This window comes from Ursus maritimus, unplaced genomic scaffold, assembly GCF_017311325.1.
Source record: "Ursus maritimus isolate PB19 unplaced genomic scaffold, ASM1731132v1 scaffold_17, whole genome shotgun sequence".
NCBI lineage: Eukaryota > Metazoa > Chordata > Mammalia > Carnivora > Ursidae > Ursus > Ursus maritimus.
In genome coordinates this window covers 26975646-26997616 of record NW_024424119.1, presented here as the reverse complement: position 1 = coordinate 26997616, position 21971 = coordinate 26975646, and the positions used below count along the sequence as shown (strand labels likewise).

The 21971-nt window shown below is 43.9% G+C and overlaps 1 protein-coding gene across 15 annotated transcripts; it reads left to right on the top strand.

Annotated features, from left to right (window-relative positions):
• The first annotated feature begins 4021 nt into the window (after nt 1–4021).
• On the top strand, nt 4022–20649 carry SLC25A51 (solute carrier family 25 member 51). Of its 15 annotated transcripts, none has more exons than XM_040631628.1 (5): nt 4022–4265; nt 7611–7694; nt 8435–8558; nt 11674–12464; nt 18107–20649. In XM_040631628.1, exon 5 carries the CDS (start codon nt 18148–18150, stop codon nt 19039–19041), a length of 894 nt encoding a protein of 297 aa, XP_040487562.1. In that variant the 5' UTR covers nt 4022–4265; nt 7611–7694; nt 8435–8558; nt 11674–12464; nt 18107–18147; the 3' UTR covers nt 19042–20649. The 15 variants fall into 15 exon arrangements, with proteins under 15 accessions (XP_040487562.1, XP_040487560.1, XP_040487559.1 ...); XM_040631626.1 differs by having other exon boundaries at nt 8435–8586; XM_040631625.1 differs by having other exon boundaries at nt 8435–8714.
• Nucleotides 20650–21971: the final 1322 nt, after the last annotated feature.

Sequence of the window (21971 nt, the reverse complement as noted above, 5' to 3'; positions counted from 1 at the left end):
CGTGTTTCAAACTTTAGGTCACTGTTATGGGTCTGGATATCAATGAAGAGCTGTTGTTCCCCGAAATTAAGAAGAATCGCCTGGGACTGTGTTAAATGTACCTGGGCCAATTGGCCTCTCCCTTCGAGATTCTGATTTCAGAGTAGGTCTGACTTGGGACTGGGGATGTATTTACCAACCTTCCAGGCCCTAGAATCTAGCTTTTCAATCAGTCAAGTGCATACAAATCACTTGATCTCAGTAATACAGATCCTCGTGTCCTAAGTCTGGGGCAGGCCAGGAAGAACAATTTCGAACCAGCCTGTGGGGTGATGCCGCAGCTGTGGGTTCCGGATCACAGGCACTTAGCCAAGTTCAGGTAATTCTTATCTTGAGGCTGCTGGAGAAGCCAGGGGTTGGTGCTGTTCTCAACCTCAATAAACCCGGGGAGCTTTTAAAACATACTAAGATCAAAAAAACAAAACAAACCAAAAAAAACCCCACAAACTATGCTAAGGTCCAGGTCCCACTACAGACCAATTTAAATCAGATCAGGTTTTTTGGTTTGGTTTTCAAAATTTCGAATGCTCAGGTGTTGAGACTCCCGGATTTCGTGGATCCCCACCAGCACAGAACTAAATTAATGAATAAATGTAATGGAATAGACCATCCCATGGGCTTGTGGGCTAGGAACTGACTCGATTATGTGCACCGTCTGTGAGTTGCTACGTGAATGTGGGTCTGAAAATGAGTGGAGAAGCGAGCACGTCCTGGAGTCATAACCAGCCATGGGGACAGAGAGACTGAAGGAATTCAGGGACACCCTGGTTCCCCAGCCCCCACCCCACCACCCTGGGACTGACAGCACAGTGGGGGAGCTCTGCAGCATCAGGCAGTGAGGTCACAGTCAGGAAAGAGGCAAGAAGCCTCTGCGTGAGCTGAGCAGCGAAGAGTGAACAGGACTTTGTCACGAAGCAGGCAGGGCCTTCGAAGCACAGAGGACAAAAAGTACGCAGTTTGGAGGTGTGTGAAAGAACACAGCAGGTTCAGGGAAGGGAACTAGCAGTGGTTGGCCCTGTGTCTGGAGCCTGGGGGCGTGAGGGGGAGTGGCAGAGATAGGCCCCAACGATTGCAGGGGCCTGGAGAATGCGAGCTGAAGAGAAAGGAAGGTCACTGACCCCTTGCTAGGGAATGACCCCAGGTGACTTTATCTTGGCTCACAGTAGCTTAGACGCCACTGATAGACTGTGTAAAGCTTTTTTTGTGAACGTAAGGGCCCATGGAGCCTGAGGGCACTAGACAACTTTCTAGAAAGCATTTGGCAGGAGTGGGGTGGGGGGGAGTAGAGGGTGCTTAAGCAAAGATCCATCAGCAACATTCCTATGTCCCTTTTCCCAAGACCCCAGACCCTCTTGAGCAAACACCCTTTTTGCCAAGCACTGAGTTGGAGGGCTGGAAACAAGGCAGACAGCCCTACCCTAGTGAGCTGGCAGTGGGAAGGGATTCACCCTCACGAATGACTATAACATCAGGCAGGGGCTTGGAACTGCCCCAAACTTTGTGCTATGGGAAGGCAAAGGCAAGAGCCATCAGTTTTGCCTGGGTTGGTCAGAGAAGGCTCTTCCAAGAAGGGTTAACATGTTTAATTGGTGAAGAGTTGAGGCACCTGGGTGGCTCAGTCGGTTAAGCATCCAATCAGGTCATGATCTCAGGGTGGTGAAATGGAGCCCTGTGTGGAGCTCTGCGCTGGATGTGGAGCCTGCTTAAGATTCTCCCTCTCCGTCTCCTCTCTCAAATAAATAAATAAATCTTTATTTTCTTATTTTATTTTTTAAAGAAAATTTAAAGATTTTATTTATTTATTTGTCAGAGAGCGAGCAAGCGAGCATGCACAAGTAGGGAGAGCAGCAGACAGGGAGAAGCAGGCTCCCTGCTGAGCTAGGAGCCCAACCTGGGACTCGATTCCAGGACCCTGAGATGATGACCTGAGCTGAAGGCAGACACTTAACTGACTGAGTGTCCCAATAACTAAATCTTTTCAAAAAATTGGTGAACAGTCAATGGTGAAAGGGGGGAAGAGGCTTAAGGAACCAAAGATTTGCAAAACACTGAGAGACTGCACATGGCTGAGGCACGGAATGTCATCGGTCATGAGGTGGACAAACAGGCAGAGGGGCCAGGACACAGATCAGCCCTCGTACCAGGTTAAGTTTAGATTGATTGGGGAGGCAAGAGGAAACCACTGGATGTTTTTAACCTGAGGAGTGAGATGATCAAAGGTAGGTTCTAATATCCTCTAGGATCTTATCTGACAGCTGATATGGAGGCTGGAGGTATGGAGAACAGTTTAAGAGGCTGAAGAATAAAAGAATTGGTAGGTGAGGACAGAAAAATGAAAGGCTAACTTGATGATGAATCCTGTATCAGAAAAGAGAAAGTTTTGAGTTCCAACCTTCATAGTCCAAGAAGAGCCAGTTAAGGGCCTGGGGTTTCTGATCAGGAACTAAGAGCTGGAGGGGCTGAGGCCTCCACTGTGCCCTGCCGCATGAGAGAAACAGACTGACGCAGCTCCAAATACCCCTGTTCCTGTTGGCCTGAGAGTTCCTCGCTCCTCTGAGTCTGTTGTGCCTCAACCGTATATTTAATTTCAATATTTTCTTCCTCTTCGGGTTTTACCACGGGAGACTAAGTCCATTCTAATCTGGAATGAATTATTTATGCATCTGAACACTCTGGATGCCTGCTTGATTTATTTTTCAAATAGTACATCTGAAGAGGGATTCACACAGGACAAACATAATTTTGAGTTGAATGCCCTTCCCCAACTGTCGCCCAGTTTATCATTCCAAACCACTGTGTGGCCTTGTCATCAACCTGTGGAGCCCCGAATCTATCCCTGCACACTAAATAGATACCAAGTGCTTCTGTCTGACAGTTGAGATTTGCACTATCAGACCCCACCACCACCTGACCTTTACAGTCTTATCTCCTGCTACTATGACTTTCTCCCCTGGTCCAAATTCCAGTCATTCAACCAAGGCCCTGTTCAAACTCCTCTTACCCTATGAAGCCATCCCTGGTTCCCTGTCAAGGGGCAAGGCCCCTCATGCTTCTGAATTTCCAGAATCTTCTGTTTTTATATCCTTCATTAGACTCTAAGATCCCCCAGGGGAGCTTGGGCATGAACAACAGCACACAACAGGTACCTCAGGAGAATTAGCTGAAATTAGGTGGCATGGTCTCCCACATCCCAAGCAGCAATTAAACAGGCCAGCTCAAGCAGACCAAATTTTGGAGTCTATATCTATAATGTGCTGTCAGGGCAAGTGGACAGGGAAAGCCACCTACCTAGAGCTAATCCCTGACTCCTGTCTCTTGGACTAACCCCAAGTGAGGTGCATATCCTTCACACGTGTTTCACCAGCTTCCTGAAGAGCTTCTCCTCTCCAGACAGACCCTTCTGTTTCCTTCAACCCCTCACACCTGTTGTTGTGTGCCTTTCACTTTATGAGTTAGAGTCAGATCATTATTCCTAGTGATGCTTACAAGGGCCAAAGGATGCATGCAAGGCAGGCAGTATTTTTCAGACAGGGATTTGGGGCTTAGGAACCAGTGACCTGCCCAAGGTCACTCGCAGAAGCGTCTGAGCTACTACTCCACCTAAGCCTTCCATTTCCCAGTGCAACGAGTCCAAGACCTGCAAATTGTCTGAGGTTGAAAGGAAAGAGACTTTAAAAGTGATTTGTAGGTCCTAAAGCGTACACAGGTGTTTCTCTGTGGCCTGCGATACCGGGAGCTGACAAAACGCCTCACTGAGGGTTTGATGAGATCTAACCCAGGCTACAAAGGGGAGCCAGGCGGGGCACTTTCAGGTTTTCGGCGCTCCCCATCCACAATTGTTAATTTCCACTGGCACTCCCTCGGGCTGAACGCTGGAGAACGCGTTGACTACTTGTGGCACGACAAGGCCACCGTATGGCTCCAAGGGAAAGGTGTTCTGGTTAGTGGAGCCCCAGTGCCTCACAACAGGTGTGGTGGGTGACCCTACACCTGCCCCGCCGGGGCCAAAAACTCTTGATTGGGGTCACCTGACTCTGCGGGTTTAAGGAGAAGCGGCGCGGCGGCGTCTGCCTCACGTGATCCGGCTCGGGCGGCGTCGAGCGCGTTACGCTACGCCCCGCGCACCGGGTCGGTCAAGGTCTGCGCCTGCGCGGCCGCTGCTCGCCGGCTCGGCGACCTGCGGGCTGGCGGCTACCGGGCGTGGACCGGGGCGGCCGCTGCAATGGGTGAGTGCGGCGGGCTGGCGGCACGGGCTTTCCTCGCGGCCTGTACGTTGAAGGAGTGGAAGCACGAAGGAGGGCTGAGGAGGCCGCCCTGCCCCGGCCCTCTGGCGCAGCCGCTGGGGCCCATCCCTCTCCGCGCGCTCGACTGCTGCCGCGCGCGCCCTCCGGGTGGGGCCCACAGCTGCGGGAGCCGCGGGGGACGACGCGCCCGCGGCTTCCGGTTCTCCCGCTAGCCGCGGGGCTTGGCTGGGTGCAGTCTGGCTGCTGGGGCGAGCCTTTCCGGCGAAGACGGCGCGTTCATTTGGACGCGCCCCTGCTGGGGAGGTACCTCCCGCGCGCACGAACTGGAGGGCGGGGAAGGCCGGGCTTTGGCTGCGCCCGGGGGCGGGCGGTGCTGGGGCGGCGGAAGGGCCCCTGCCCCCCCCGCCCCCGCTTCCCCTGGGATTCCGGGCCCCTTGAGACTGTTCACTGTCGGAAACAGAATGGGCCTTGGTGATCCTACCCAACCCCCGCCCGTCTTATCCCAGGTTGGGGGAAATGGACGCCCGGAGGGCGGTAAGTCCCCCCACAGCCCGGCAGTGCTTATTCTGCGACACCATGTTGCATCGGGTTGTGGGAAACTAAATTGTACAAGGCTTTTGGGGGGCGGGCAGGCGGGCGGTGTTCATTGTAAATCTCTGTACTGATTATTTAGCACTGAGGGTGGCTAGATCAGGTCGATGCCTCAGCTGTATTTACCCTTTGGGCATAACCTTTATTTTGCCCCGTCAGCTATACTCAGCTGGTCGTAATTCCCACCCTCTGTTTCTCTACCTGTAAGCAATGAAATAGAAGCCCTGAAAGTAATGGGTAATAACCTTGCCAGTTCGAACCTTCTCCGCCCCTGCCTGCTTGGAAAGGATTCAATAAAATCAAAAGATGCTAGAACTGGTCAGGTGGGTCCCCTAGTGGTTCCACAGCACAGGTTAGGCACTTTGGATCTGGAGTCACCCTTAGTGCATCTAAACAAAAAATCATAAGCTATTACCTTTGAGTGGAGGTATCTGGTTTCTCCTTTGATAGATTAAAGTAAACCCAGAGAATTGGATTTTCAAATTAGGGACATTGCTTTGACTGTAGTAGCAAGATGTGTCATAACTAGGACTGGAACCCGGACTGACCTTGTTCTGATTGCTGACTCAGACCTGCTGCCTTGTTCACATCCTTGGAGAATTATATTTGCCTTACCCCCAGTTTTTGCACAAAGACCTTTGTGCTGGGATCGCATCTAGGTCTTGCTTATCCATGTGGGCAGTAAATTACAGTGAGTAGTTAGACTTTACACTGTTCAATTATGCCACAAAAGTTTGATACTTGTAGTTGCTTGAAAGTCAGCCTTATAACTGTGCTGCTTATTGTTCAGATAGCTTGAGTGTTTTAGGTAGCAAGCAGTTTAAAATTATGGTAAATAAATTTTGCAATAGCAAAGAATTATTCCTGTTAAGGAATTTAAATAGAGATCAGTATAGTAAAGAAATTTAACTGTGTTCAAACATAAACATGTAAAATTCAAAACTCCATTGCCACAGAATACTGTGCACACTGTCCTTGCATCTGTTGCCAAAATAAGAATCTATTCATACCATCCTGGTGTGTAGGATGAAACTAGAGTGAAAGCTTTATTTTTTTTCACATGTACATCGGTGGTTTCTTTGAAGACGGCACAAGTCTCAGGAGGTTAAAATTTAGAGGGAAGGTTTTAAATCTGTGAAGTCTAGGAGGGTTTCATTACCTTCCTTTTTCTATGCCCAGGCCTATTTTTTAATATTTGAGACTCTAAATGTACAGTGATATTCTTTTTTTTTTTTTTTTCCATTATTTGACAACGAGCGTGCATGGGGGTGCGGTGCAGAAGGAGAGGGAGAAGGTAGTCTCCCTGACTACCAGCCACCCAGTGCCTGGCTCCATCCCAGGACCCAAAGGGAGCTGCCCAACCCGCTGAGCCACCCAGACAGCCATACAGTGATGTTCTTAAAATATCTTAAAATAATTAAATACAGGGGTCAATAAACGGCTAACTTCTGTTAGCCATAGTTTTCTGTTTAATAACAGTCTCCATTATTACAAACAGCCATGACAAACTAGTTGAAGTAACTTTAATTTGTAAAATTTGGGGAAGTAAATCATTCCAGTAAAAATTAAAAGTGAACATGGACAAAATTTGGTCTGTCGGGTGTACAGATAACTTAGTTTGTATTATCAAGAAACAATAGATTGTTAAAACAGTTTGCAGGTGGTAACTTTAGAATTTAAAATGTATTATGTATTCAGTATGTAAATGAAATTTCTTAGTCATAAATTATCACATGATATTATATAATCATATAAATATTAATCAGAGTATTCTTCTTGATTTTATCATTTTTTAGTCCTGAGACTCCGAAGAAGAGCAAAGCATTACATAGATAAAAAGCATTTGTATGCTAAGGTGTTTTTAAAATGTTGGTTAATCTTAGATTGGCAAGTGTAGTTCTAATAAGAGTTCTTAAATTCATGTCCATCAGCTGAAATAGCAAGAAGTAAAGGGTGTAGAACTGATTAATAATTATCAAACTCTGCCCTGGCAAACTTCTTTTCAAGCATCTTCAAGCTGCTTTTTTTTTTTTTTTTTAAAGGAAAAATGCCATTGGCAAAAAAATAAAATGCCATTGGTTTCTTTAACTGGTTAAGAGCACAAAATGTAACAGGCAGAAGGTGTGTTTTAAACAAATTAAAAAGCTGTGGGTGGTTCCCCCTCCCATTCTCCCCAAGTCAGATAAATACATCCCCACAAAAATGATGGGCAAAAGAAAGCTGTCATACACAAGAAGTGTATCCTGAATTAAGGGAAACTGCTGTTGAAACAGGAATTCACATAATAAAGTCAGCAACAGGTTAACAGTTTTAAAAATTGAGTCTTCAGGGTGCCTGGCTCACTCAGTGGAGCGTGCAACTCTTGATCTTGGGGTTGTGGGGTTGTGGGTTTGAGCTTCATGTTGGGTGTAGCGATTACTTAAAAAAATCTTAATAATTGAGTCTTCAAATGCTGCATGGCACGATGCTATACTATATAAACTACTGAAATACTGCTACGTAGGAAGGAGGAAGTTTGTACAGCTTTTAGCAGAAATGCTTTTCCAGAAAAGCAAAGCAAAACAATTCAATCACCAGATCACGGAGGCTATAGCTAGATAGCAGAACTATGGCTTCTCATATCTTCTCATTTATCCAGAGTGGACTAAAATTTCAGGACGAAACAGGGACTGTTAAAAAAACATTTCCTTATACATTTAAAGTTCTCTGCTTCTTTCCTCTTCCCCTGCATTTCAGCATGATCTAGCAGAAAGATGGCTGCCATTGGCTATTTTATTTTTCTTTCTGTGGCAAGACTGTCATGGTGCCTGGATATTTCAGGTTTGTATGCTCTCTTACCATTGTCCTGTTGTGGTCAAAAAACTTAGTAATGGACTTAGTGTACTTGGCTTGCCGCTGCTGCTCTATTCTCCCGCTAATGAAGGTCAGCTTCGGGCTGTATTTATCGTCAGATCTTTTGAGACTGGAGGACAGTTGCCAAATCTTAGGATCCATCCTTCTGTGATCTTCCTGTGGGCCATGAGAAGGATGGTCTTCTCCTGAGCATAAATAAAGGATATGATAAGACACACAAAGCCAAAACAGGTTTGGATTCTGGAGGTGGGCACATATAATCCCAAACCAAAGCCACTGTGTCAGAGAAATAGGAGAAGATGCAGAGCATGAAGCAACCATCAATAAGACCAAAATTCTCCAGAGTATATTAAAAAGTAATACTAAAAAGTTTTGCTGAAAGGAAGATACATCACCATAAACACTCAAAATTATGAAACAGAATAAATAAAAATAAGCATCTAACTCAAGAAATTAGAATACAATAAACCTAGACAAAACAGGAGAAACGAGATAAAGAGGAAAAACAAATTTAAAAACTGAAAATAGTGAAATTGGTAACTTCAAGAGCTGAGATTCCCCCCCGGCCCCGGGATGGGAGGAATGTAAATTTGATGAATTGACTACACTGCTCAAGAAAAAAGGAAACATAAGCACACAAAACTAGAAGTATTTTTTTTAAAACAGCTAGTACTATATAAATAAACCAGAACTTTTCTTTTTTAAAGGAAATCCAGTATCAAAATTGACTGCAGAAGAAAGAAACTAACAGACCAATAACGATGGAAGAAATTGAGAAAGTTATCAAAAAGCTACCATCCCCCAAAACACCAGGTCCAGATGGTGTTACAGGTGAATTCCTTTAACTTTGAAGGAAAAGGTAATTTTGATAAGGTTCAAATTGTTCACCAGCATCGGGAAGAAAAAGTGACAGATTGTTTTTTACAAAGCCAGTGGAACATTGACACCTGAACTTGGCATGAAGATAGTACTAAAACTGAAAATTAGGTATGTTCTAGTGATGTGAAATTTTAAAATAAAATATTAGCAAATGGTATCTAGTGATACATTCAAAAAATATTTTGTCATGGCCAAGGAGGATTCATACCCATATTATAAGAACAAGTAATTAACAAGAAATAATGCTAATGTATACACCAAATAAATACTAGAGAGTAATAATAATAATAGGTCATCTTGTTGAGCACCTCTAGTGCTCTAGATACTCTCCCGGATGCTTTACAAGTAGTAACTCAAATAACTGAGCCAACCTATGAGGTAGGTAACATCCTTATTTTATAAATGAGGAAATTAAGCCATAGAGACATTGAGGAACTTGATGAAGGTCACACAGTGGATACCTGGTAGAGCCAGGATTTGAATTGAGGCTGTAAGCTCCAGCTTGTAAATATTACACTGGTTCTGTCTCAGTATTCATGTGGTCATCTCAGTAGCTCTGTAAAAGCATTTGACCAAAGTTCCTGATTTAGTGATGGTGGGAGGTTGAAGGTGGTTGAATTTCAGTAAAACGGGAATGAATTTGTTTTTCCTTCCCATGTTTGAAAACTCTCTAAGCCCTTGTCAGTTGATCATTAGTATAGAAAAATGGAATGCAGTTTTAATGGGAAACATTAAACATAATTTCCTAGTAAATAGCTGGGGGAAGGGGCTACATTATAATTGAAGATATACTAATTCTTAGATTGAATGCAGAGTGAAGTTTTGGGTTTTTAATGTAACTTATTCAGTAAAGTTATGTGATAGCGGTGGAAAGACAGGCTTTGCTTTGCATTTGCAGCACAATCTTAAAGGTGGGTAGGAATAGATGGTGAACAGGGAAGGTTGCTTGAGTGGGTACAGATTTTGTAGGGGCCAGTTCAGGAAACATTTTTGTGTCATGATGATCTATTTCCGTATGTAAACTTGAAACTGCTAGGACTTGGATTATAAATACTTTGATGACAGCTTCCTGTTACATCAAAAGCCAGTGTCATGCTTAATAGTAATTCCTAGCAAAGTTCCCATAAATGTCAAGAAAAATAAAAGGCTATTCACTATTACTAAATTTAATTTTGTTCAGTAAATATTTGCTAATCTAATAAGATAGAAGAAAGATACATGCTATAGTGGAGAAGTCAGAATTATTTGTGGTATTTTATATAGTAGAAGCTAAAGCAAACCAGTCCAAAAAACTGAGACATTGCAAGAGGATTTGGTAAGTTGGCTGGTTCTAACCTTAATACACAGGAATTGGTAGCTTTTTCGTATGCAGACAAAAAGCAGTTCGAAAATGAGTTGGAAGGAAACAGTCCATTCATAATAGCAACCGAAAAGATAAAATACCCAGACACATGAAATATTCAAGATCTGGGGGCGCCTGGATGGCTCAGTCAGTTAAGCCTCTGTCTCTTGATTGCTGCTCAGGTCATGTTCTCAGAGTCCTGGGATCCTGCCCTGTCTAGGACTCTCGGCTCAGTGGGGAGTCTCCTTCCTCCTCCTCCCTCTGCCCGCTCCCCTTGCCGGTGCTGCACACTCTCACTCCCTCCCTCCCTCGAATCTTGAAGAAGAAATATTTAAGATTTGTATGCACATTTTTTAAAATGCTACTAAGGTTTATAAAAAGACACAAGTAAATAGGAAGACATCATATTCCTGTAACGTATGGTTTAATTTTGGAAAAGTGACAGGTCTTTACATTTATCTATGAAGTCACTTTTTCTGTAAGATACCAACAAGATTTTTGGGAGGAATATGACAGAGATACGCTAAAGTTTACCAGGAGAAGCGTGAGAGCCAGGAAGACCACTCATTCTGAGAAGAGTGTGGGGAAGCCCTAGTACATGGTGCCAGGCATCCCCCCACCGTAGCGGGTCAGAGCAGGTTGGTGCTGAAGTGCTGGGCCGCTGGCGGAGCAGAGCGCGTGCAGACACACGTGCACACGCCCACAGACATTTGGATGCTGCTTGCCGGTCCCTTCCATAGGCAAGCTCTTCTCTTTGCCTCACTCCGTACACTGAAATTCCAGAGAGATTACAGTATGGCTGGTAAAGGAAACCATGAAGGTTGTAGAGGGAGGCATGGATTACTTGTTCATACTTTTAGAGTAATGAAGGCCTTCTGAGGACATTATAAAGCCTAGAAGTCAAGATCATAGCTATCCAAATTAAGAACTTCAGTAACACAAAAATGATAAAGTAGCGAAAGAATTTGCCTCAATTTGGTTAGTAGAACCAGGAATAATTTTCTTCATATATGAAGAAATTTTACAAACCAGGAAAGTTTTTTCTGCCTATTAGAAATAATGGGTAACGTGAAAATTTGTAGTGAGAGAAATTCAAGTGGTCAAAAGTGAAAAAATGCTGGGATGCCTGGGTGGCTTGGTTGGTTAAGTGTCTGCCTTCGGCTCAGGTCATGATCCCAAGTCCTGGGATCGAGCCCCGCATCAGGCTCCTTGTTCAGTAGGGAGCCTGCTTCCCCCTCTGCCTGCCGCTCCCCTTTGTGCACGTTCTCGCTCTCTTAAATAAATAAAATCTTAAAAAAAAAAAATGCTGTAGTTTTGTTTTTGTTTTTCTGTTTTTGTTTTAAGATTTTATTTATTTGACAGACAGCGAAAGAGAGAGAGGGAACACAAGCAGGGGGGGTGGGAGAGGAAGAAGCAGGCTCCCAGCAGAGCAGGGAGCACGATGTGGGGCTCGATCCCAGGACCCCGGGATCAGGCCCTGAGCTGAAGGCAGACGCTCAACGACTGAGCCACCCAGGCGCCCCTGTTTTTTTGTTTTTTTTTTTTAAGCGGGCCCCTCCACTGAGCAAGGAGCCTGACATGGGGCTTAATCCCAGGATCCTGGGATCATGACCTGAGCTGAAGCCAGACGCTTAAAACTGACTGAGCCACCCAGGTCCCCCAAAATGCTGTAGTTTAATCAAAATTTTTCAATAACAAAATGATTTTTTTTTTTTAACCCATCAGATGGCGCCGGAAATGGTGGGGGACCTGGTACTGGCATACACGTAATGGAAGTATAAATCCTCGTAAGTTTTCGGGGGGCAGTTTGGAGTAGCTATCAAATTAAAATGTATTACTCTTGAGCCAGCAATGCCATTCTAAAGATTTATCCTTGTGAGATTTAAACTTGCAAGAGTTCACCCAAGCAAGGTGTAGGTACAAGGTTGCCCAATGCAGCATTCTTTAAAAAAAAAAGAAAAAACCGAACCTAAACAAAAAACAGAGACCAAAACAGAGACCAAATTACATATAATATGTCCAATTGTTAGAATACAGTCATTCAAAATTCTGGGGTATCTCCATGCTGTTATTGGAAGATTCCAGAATGCAGTGTGAGTGTCACTAGTGGCAGGCTGACTGGTAAAGAGGCTTTCCCACAGACAGGCTAGACACGGAGAGCCCTGAGCCAGCGCAGTGAGCCTGGAATGGGGAGATATCTGCGTATTGATGTACAACTTTGTTTTCTTTTAAAAAACACCATCTTTTTAAAATGTTTATTTTGAATGTGTCAATTTTTTTCCTAAAAAAGTAATACGTTTCTTTTGTGAATTTTCATTGAAATGACTCATTTCTTGTTTTATTGGATCTATAAGCAGCCCAGCTCCAAGGAAGCTGGTATCTCTGGGTTGAGCATCCAGGTGACTTCATAATCTAGCTGTTCTAATACCTGCCAGGATTAGAAATAATTCCTGTCTCTGAGCCAGGCCTTCCTTGGATTATTTACGTTGCAGAGGGGCGCGCTTTCCGAACACCAGGTACGATTTTTCCTGCCCTTTTAGACCGATTCACGGTAGTGCCGAGCAGCACTGAGCTATGAGTCCCGCTGCTCCCTGCGCTCTGCCGAAGGGGAGAGCATGTTCTTCATGAACATGCTCTGCCGAAGGGGAGAGCATGTTCTTCATGAACAGAGTGGCGCCCGGAGGTGGTGTGGCTGCCCTGCTTGTGGGGGCGGACAGTGCAAGATGGCACCCCGGCACTGTCCAGTTCTGGCCGGGTAACCGGGTGACTTAGTGGCGAGGAAAGTTGCCTGGCCCCTTTCAGGACCTCCGTTCTGGCAGAGTTTGGGCCTGCAGTGGTTTCCAGTTAAAGTTTTTCTCAGCTGAAGGCAAGTTTATCTTTTCTCATAGAAACATGGAGCAAGCCAGCTGGAACTCCAACAAAACAAAGAGACTTTGGGCGGAAGTGTTCAATGTTACATTTTCTTAGTGTGGTCTATCTTGTGGGAAGAGGACACACAGACCCTGGTGTGACATACTTAAGGAAAATAGCTTATTTCCATTTGCTTCACCTGAGAAAGGAAAAAAAAAAAAATAGTATATAGTAGTGTCAGAGGGTCTTGGGATCTTCCTGAGGGTCTCGTAACGCCAGTCCAAGCCTGCTTCCCCCCTCTGCCATCCTCCAGTCTTCCACCCACATTCTGCGGTAGCAGAACATACTAGAATAATTCCTTGAGAACGCGATCCTGCTGCTGCTCTGATACGGACCTACACCTTAGCCTTTAGCTGAATGTGCTTCACCCTATTTGCCCACATGTCATATCCTGCCCTGTCATTGTTTCCAGATAGCTAGTTAATGACCCCTTTCTCTGCGGGGCCTTTATACACCTTGTGCATATTTCTGTGCTTGCATTTATCGCTCTGTAGTCTAATTGTTTGCATGTCTTATCTCCCCTGAGGCCAGGGTTCTCCTATATCTCTAATCTCTGACATGTAGGGCAGTGCCTTTGAATAAGTTGGTTGAATTTAAATTTTTTAGTGTGCTAAGAAGCCAGTGTAAAAGCAGGCGAAGAGGAAGAAATCCCCAACAACAGTAAAGGAAGGTTGCCTTGACAGTGTTATCCTATAAGTCTGAATGAAACAGAAAACACATTTTTTTCAAGATTTTACTAATTTGGGAGAGAGAGTACATGAGCGGGGGAGGAGCTGAGGGAGAGGGAGAAGCAGACTCCCCACTGAGCAGGAAGCTTGACATGGGGCTCTCTCCCAGGACCCTGGGATCGTGACCTGAGCCGAAGGAAGACACTTAACCGACAGAGCCACCCAGGCGCCCCAGAAAAAAACATTAAAAACTTAAGAGGGAAACCACTGGGGGAAGGCTGATGTTTGTTGAGCGGACCCTGACTGCCTTGCTCCCAGCGTTGTTGTTAAGACTCTTCAGCTGACTTTCACTTCGGTTGTGCACGGTGGATGGCATTGGCCTTGGTTCTAAGTGTGGAAACTGAGCCTCAGAGAGGAACAGCGATTGGCCTTTGCTTACTTTGAAACTGTGTCTCATTGATCTGTCACTGTCGGCCTTTTGTCATCCTCATTAGACCTTCATTTATTGTCATCATTTCCAACTTTGGAGAACAAGAGTTGACTAGATTGACATAAATTTAATTGGAAAAATATAGAAAAGGAAAACATTATTATGAAATGAGAAAATATAACCTGCCCTTTAGCTTTTTTATACACACAGATAAAAAATAGGATTGTGCCATGTCAGTAAAAAGTATTCTTTTTGGGGCATCTGGGTGGCCCAGTCGGTTAAGCATCTGCCTTTGGCTTAGGTCATGATCTCAGGGTCCTGGACTCAGGCCCTGTGACAGGCTCTCTGCTCAGTGGGGCGCCTGCTTCTCCCTCACCCTCTGCCCTCCCTCCCCACCCTGGGCTTGTGCTCTCTCTCTCTCATGCACTCTTTCAAATAAGTAAAAATTTTAAAAGCTTTCTTTTTACACCATTTACTGATCAAAAAAAGACTCAACTGCTGCCTAAAATTTCATTAACATCTTTAAAAATTCAAACTGTACTGAACCTAAAATACTCTTTTTTTATTTTTTTAAAGATTTTATTTGACAACACAAGTAGGGGGAGCAGCAGGGAGAGGAGGGAGAGGCAGCGGGGAGCCTGATGTGGGGTTTGATCCTAGGACCTCGGGATCATGACCTGAGCTGAAGGCAAACGCTTAATGGCTGAGCCACCCAGGCGCCCCAATACTCTTTTATTTTTAATATCTATATGATATTCCATCAGGTGGATACATCTTCATTTATTCAGTGGGCCCCGTACTGTTGAGCATTTCATTTTCATGCATTACCGCTCAAGAGCATGGTCATGACTGTCTTGTAGTTGAATATTTGTGTACATCTTGTATGAATAACTATTTCCCTAGGCTGTACTTCTAGAAGGGAAATTATTGTTGCGGGTGTGTGTTCCATATTTGATAATACATATCTGATGTTACATACATCTGTGGCTCCTGTAGATACAAGCGCCCCAGGAACTGATTCTTTGTTTCTTTTCTGTGCTTCAGCTCTGCACTGCTCTTTGTAGTGATTACATTTTAACATCTTGTCCTGAATGCTCAGCAGTTTATAGCAGTGTGAAACTATACCCATTCAGTAATAACTCCCTGTTCCCCCTTCCCCAAGCCCCTGGCAACTGCCATTCTGCTTTCTGTCTCTATGAATTTGACTACTTTACTTTATATAAGTGAAATTATACAGTACTTGTCCTTTTATGACTGGCTTATTTTACTTAGTGTCCTCAGGTTCCCCCATGTCCTAGCATGTGACAGGATTTCCTTTTAAGGCCGCACAGCATTCCGTTGTGTGTGTGCGCACCACGTCTGGTTGAGCCATTCATCCACCGGCGGGCCTTTGTGTTGCTTCCACCTCTGGGCTCCCGTGGATGTGGACGTGCACGTGCCTCTTGAGACCCTGCTCTCAGTTCTTAACAGATACGTACCTAGAAGTGGGACTGCTGAATCGTATGTTCTGTTAAGTTTTTGTAGAACCGCCATTTCTGTTTTAGTGGCTGCACCATTTTACATTCTTACTCTGAACTTCTCCACATCTCCACCAGCAGTTATTTTCTGTTTTTTGGGTGTTTTTTTTTTTAATAGTAACTAACCTTATGGATGAGACGATCTCATTGTGGTTTCGATTTGCATTTCTCTGTTGATTGATGTCGAGCATCTTTTCATATGCTTGTTGGCATCTGAGTGTGTTTTGCAGTGTTTTGGAGGTTTTTGTTTTAGATTTCACTTATTTGAGAGAGATAGGGAGAGAAAGCACAAACAGGGTGGGGGAGGGAGAAGCAGCCTCCCCACTGAGCAGGGAACCCATTATGATGTGGGATCCTAGGACCCCAGGATCGTGACCTTTGTGACCTGAGCTGAAGGCAGCCAGACCTCCCTGTTTTACAGTTTTGTAGGTTTCTTTCATGTCTCGCATAAAAGATGGGTGGAGTCCCATATCTTGTATATCTCCTTTGGAGAAATGGCTGTTAGGTCCTTTGTTCATTTTTTAATTGGATTATTTAATTTTTTTTTAGTGGTATCATAAATGTGTTGTACATTGAGGAATTAAAATCAGCTTAAAAATATTTAGCCTATTGGGGCACCTAACTGGCTCAGTTGGTGGAACGTGTGACTCTTGATTTTGGGGTTGTGAGTTTGAGTGCCATGTTAGGTGTAGAGATCCCTTAAAAAAAATCTTTAAAAAAATATTTAGCCTGTTATATTTAAGACATAACAAAATTGCCATGTAGTCCCCCAGTAAAGGTTATTTTTGGGCCGTAGGATTGTTCTGGATGATCCAACTATTTGGATCCTTTGCCAGACTTAGATGCCCAACAAGGGGTATCCTTGCCATTTTAAGGAGGCAGGTGTGTTCCGGGGCGGGGGGGGGGGACTTCAAATCTTCAATAGTCTGATGCAGCCACTTTGTCCAGGGCAGCCTCCCAAAGCCCCTGCCATCCTTGGGTATGATCGCCGGAACATGCACCCTGCAGTCAGACACTACGATGCCAGCTCCACCAGTTACTTTCTGTACCTCAGACAAAGGAGAGTATTGGTTTTCTCATTGGTAAAACTGGGAAAATAATATTTATTTGATGGAGTTGTTTTGAGAACTAAGTATGTGAAAATGTAGTGTATAGTACGTACCTGCAGGCCTCTCTTGACCCTGTTCTTCCAGTCTCTGCCTCCCGAAGTGCGTGCTCAGTGTCCTGTATCCGTAGCATAGCTTTATCATACAAGGTATTTACACTGCGGTGTATTTGTTTGCCTTGGCAGTCTCCTGTTAAAATTGTGAGTTCCTTGCCTTTTTTTTTTTTTTTTTTTTTTTTTTTTTTTAAGATTTTTATTTGAGGGGCGCCTAGGTGACTCAGATGGTTGAGCATCTGCCTTTAGCTTGGGTCGTGATCTCCAGGTCCTGGGATTGAGCCCCACATCAGGCTTCTGGCTCAGCAGGGAGTCTGCTTCTCCCTCTGCCTCCGCCTCTCCCTGCTGCTTGTGCTGTCTCTCTCTCAAATGAATAAATAAAATCTTACAGAAAAAAAAAAAAAAGATTAGAGAGCACAAGTGGGGGTGAAGGGCAGAGGGAAAGGGAGAAGCAGACTCCCCACTGAGCAGGGAGCCCGATGTGGGGCTCGATCCTGGGATGTCAGGATCATGACCTGAGCTGAAGGCAGACGCTTAACTGACTGAGCCACCCAGGTGCCCTGTGAGTACCTTGCTTTTGAATCTCTAGCACTTAGCAAAGGGCCTAGTCCAGAGTAGAGGCTAAGTAAGTGTTAGTGAACAGAATGAATGAATGCAGGTTTTGCTATGCAGGACTTTGAATCTTTTTCGGAAGGATATTGGTATATACCGTTACGTAGCATGGTACGTATGAACTAGTCCAGTAGTTCTCAAATTTTTTGGTCTCAGGACCCCTTTATACTTAAAAATTATTGTGGACCCTAATGAGCCTTTCTTTATATGGATTAGTATTTATGGTCTTAGAAATCAAAATGTTAATATATTAATTCACTTTACTTGTATATTTATTTTAAAGATAAATTGCATGTGTGGAGGGAGAGGGACAAGCAGATTCCACCCTGAACGCAGAGCTGGATGCAGGGCCTGACTCCACAACCCTGAGATCGTGACATGAACCAAAATCAGTAGTCAGACGCTTAACCCGCTCTGCTGACTGAGCCACCAGGCGCCCCTTATTTGCTTTAAAATAACATGTTAACATAGACAACACGTTTTCAGGAAAAATATCTATTTTCCAAAAAATGAATGAGAAGGGCGTGTTTTCCAGTTTTGCGGGTCTGTGTAATGTGTGGCATAAAAGATAGGTGGAGTTGCCTATCTGCATTGTGTCTGTGGTGAGAAGTTCTGGTTAAAGTAGATGCAGAAAATGCAGCTTCACACAGGTACGTGGCTGGAAGAGGAAGGACCTCCTGGACCCCTGCAAGGGTCTCAGGGACCTCGAGGGGCCCTCTGAAAATACTGTAACAACTACTGATGTAGTGAAGGGAAAATGTAATAGTGTCCAGAAATTAAAGGGTTAAGGAAATTGGGAAAAATTCTATGTGTTTATCCCTATATATAGTGGCTTACCTACTGTCATTTCGTTAATTTGTAGGTTAAAAATATCCTTCATGAAGAAGAAAGACCTTAAGCAACATGGTGGATTCAGAAGCTCATGAAAAGAGGCCGCCCATCCTAACATCTTCAAAACAAGATCTGTCGCCTCATATCGCAAATGTTGGTGAAATGAAGCATTACTTGTGTGGCTGCTGTGCAGCTTTCAACAACGTAGCGATCACGTTTCCCATCCAGAAGGTGCTCTTCCGGCAGCAGCTGTATGGAATCAAGACCCGGGACGCGGTGCTTCAGCTGCGGAGGGACGGCTTTCGAAACTTGTACCGCGGAATCCTTCCCCCACTGCTGCAGAAGACCACCACGCTGGCGCTTATGTTTGGGCTGTACGAGGACTTATCGTGCCTTCTCCGAAAGCACATCAGTACCCCTGAGTTTGCGACCCGCAGTGTGGCCGCAGTACTTGCGGGGACAACAGAAGCAATTTTCACTCCATTGGAAAGAGTTCAGACATTGCTTCAAGACCACAAGCATCATGACAAATTTACAAACACTTACCACGCTTTCAAGGCACTTAAATGCCATGGAATTAGAGAGTATTATCGAGGCTTGGTACCTGTTCTTTTCCGTAATGGAGTCAGCAACGTCCTTTTCTTTGGCCTTCGAGGTCCCATTAAGGAGCATCTGCCGACCGCAACGACTCACAGCGCTCATTTGGTCAATGATTTTATCTGTGGAGGTCTGTTGGGTGCCATGTTGGGAATCTTGTTTTTCCCAGTTAATGTTGTGAAAACTCGCATGCAGTCTCAGATTGGTGGGGAGTTTCAGTCTTTTCCCAAGGTTTTCCAGAAAATCTGGCTAGAGCGGGACAGGAAGCTGACGAATCTTTTCAGAGGTGCTCACCTGAATTACCATCGGTCTCTCATCTCTTGGGGCATAATCAATGCAACTTACGAGTTCTTGTTAAAGATTATATGAAAGAAACCATCAGTTAAGTGCCATTTATTAGCTGAATAGACCTAAAAAGAATACAGTTTGGCCTTGTTCCTAATTGGCCAAATACAAGTTTGTGTCATAAGTTCAGGGCACAGTGAATTATGGGCAAAGCTGTTTTCTTGAAGCACCAACAAATTCAGAATAAAAGCTTCTTGTAGGAAAATTTAAGGGGTTTTTTGTTTTGTTTTTTTCATTATTATCTGAGAACTTTAGGCTGCCTGGTTAAGAGCTGTCTATCTGACTGCTTTTGACAAGGAAAACTAATGGCCAAGGTATGATTCTTTTCCCCACAAGTCTTTAAATCTTCTGTATTGAAATGTCAGTGGCCATGACCAGCCAGAGAAAAGGCTCTTAGAGTCCTGTGAATTCTCAGGCTTCCTTCTCTTACTCCATTTCTTGCTTCTCTGCTTTTAGGAGTTTCAAAGGGTAGTCTTCGTTAAACATACGCATATACATGTAGGACAGAGAACAGAGGAGAAGAACAGCTTATTAGGTGTAGGCTTTTTATGATAAATTGCTTGTATTAGTTTTGAAACTAAGTACCTGTTGGAACAGTCATTATCAAGACTATTCAGACGTGTGGCAGAACCAAGCATCTAGTCAAAGCTCCCATTTTGCTGTCTAGGTTGGAAGGTTTTGTATTTAGTTCTGAATGTGACCTTAAATCCTTCCCAAATGTCCTTATGTTAATGTATAACTTGTTTCATTGCCAAAACATGGGGAGACTTACATTTCCATATAGGTGTTTCCTCCTGTGAAGAAATTGCGTGTTAATTGCAAACTCTGGTTAATTCAGTTTCTTTGATTAATTGTTGCCACCTTTGCGAAGAGCTTTGGGAGTTTGGGGAGTGTTTTTTCTTTGAGTCGTAGTTTGTCATATTGAAGTATCCTGTTTTCTTAAAACTCTCCTTTAAAAAAAAAAAAAACTTCCATAATATTGTGTTTGGGAAGTCTATTAACAGGATTATAGATTTCTCTCCCCTGGTTTCTAAGCATTACAGAAGGGGAAAAAACAAATCTCAGGATAGCTTTCACCCCAGTGTTAGCTTTTTTATTTGACTCTTGGAAATAGAGGCTTCTATTAGGATTTTTACATTCTGGGAACCCAGTTTTATCATTTTATCATTAAAACAGTAAGACAGTTTGAGATAAGATCTAAATAAAGATATTTGAAGGGTTAATTTTAAATGCTCCTAGTTTGTGATAGCTGCATAGAATATTCAGTTACGTGACAGAGAAAAACTTACTTGTCGAAGGAATGAGATTTTAAAATATGTTTTCCAGATCAGTGAAGCAAAATGTGTCTCTTTACCAACTGAGTAATTAATAAAACTTGAAACATCCTAGAAAAGTAGTTTATCAATCTATTAAAAATCCACATCTGTAAATATGTAGTTAAGATCGCTTGCCAGCATCTGACATGGCAGAGTAGTTAGGTTTTTATTACCAGTTTGTCATCATTCTGGGTAATTGCATGTGAGTATGTGCGCACACTGACCAAAATAAAATCAGGGTCTCAGATGGTAGTTTACTCAGTTTCTGGGCAGATAGTCCAAAAGATACGTTTACCTCTAAATGCGATATGGCTGGTCAAATAAGCATCCTTCCAACCAGAAAGGATTGGGAAGCTTTATCGAGCACTTGCCAGGTGGAAATGAGGCTCAGTAGCTTTACAACAGCCCTGTTTGAAAATGTTGTGTTGGGAACGCAGTTTACTTTGGAAACCAAGGTGCAGAGGTGAGGATTTCAGAAAACAAGGATTTGACACCAAATAAACGTGAGTAACATCCTTTGGCTGACTGAATAGAGTCTGGCTCTGAAGGGGGTTGAGTTTCGGGGAAATGAATGATGGAGGCGCCGGGGCCAGTGGTGGTGGCTCGGGCAGGTGACTTAGCCTGGGGTCCTGCCCTGGGGAGGGGCTTCCTTTTGTCTTATACACTCCTGTGAGGTGACAGATACCTAAGTTCTAAAGCACTTTTGTGGAATACAAGTGAGAATTTGAAAGGGGATCCTTTGGTTTCTGCAATCTCAAACTTGTGGCATTTTAAAACAAATATTTTTAATGTTTTTAACTCATAATATATTTGGATTTCTTTGTCACTTTTTACAGCTTTTGGAGACCAAACTGTAAATACATGACCAGGGATGGTTTTGTGTTGTCCTATAGACTTCTTAAATTTGACAAAAAATTCAACAGAACTTGCTTGTGGTAGCCAACAGCTTTGTCTGAACCTTAAAAGAAGTCAAAATGTGTTATTAATGAGATTCTAACCACTTGTTTTTACTTTCAGTATGAACTAGAAATAATTTTGAAAAGGCAAACATGATTGAATAACTTTATCTGAAGAGCTTTAAAAGTGGCCTTTCTGTTACATACTCGGGACAGCTGGTTTATGAGCACAGGGCGCGCCGGCCCTGCCTCCCATGCTTCGTCTCTGATGCCACCAGAGATGTGTTCTGGAGTCTATAGTGAACACGCTTGGGGTGGTGTGAGCCCTCAGGACTGCATCACAGTTAAACACAGCCTCTAATGGGGCAGATTTGTGTGTCTTCGCTTCATTTGTGCTTGGAGACAGTTGATGTTTTTTGTCTCAGTCAATATTCATCTTACCTTATGGTTGGTTATGTAATCACCTGCTATATATTGTAAACTGTGCAATAAAACAGAATTGTGTATCTAGAATCATCTTTGGAGACCTGAAATTTCCTAGCTTGATTACAGTGGTAATCCGTTCTCATGCTCTGCAAACATAGAATCATGGGCGGCAGACAGGATGTGCGGAATGGGACCTGGAGGGATTCGGGGGCAGCCGATCGTGCCGTGTGGGAAACGGCAGGTCAGTGCGGAGGAAGTTCTGGAGCGAGACAGGAGATCACATGTGAAGGAAGGGTGAGCACTCGGACTTGATCTC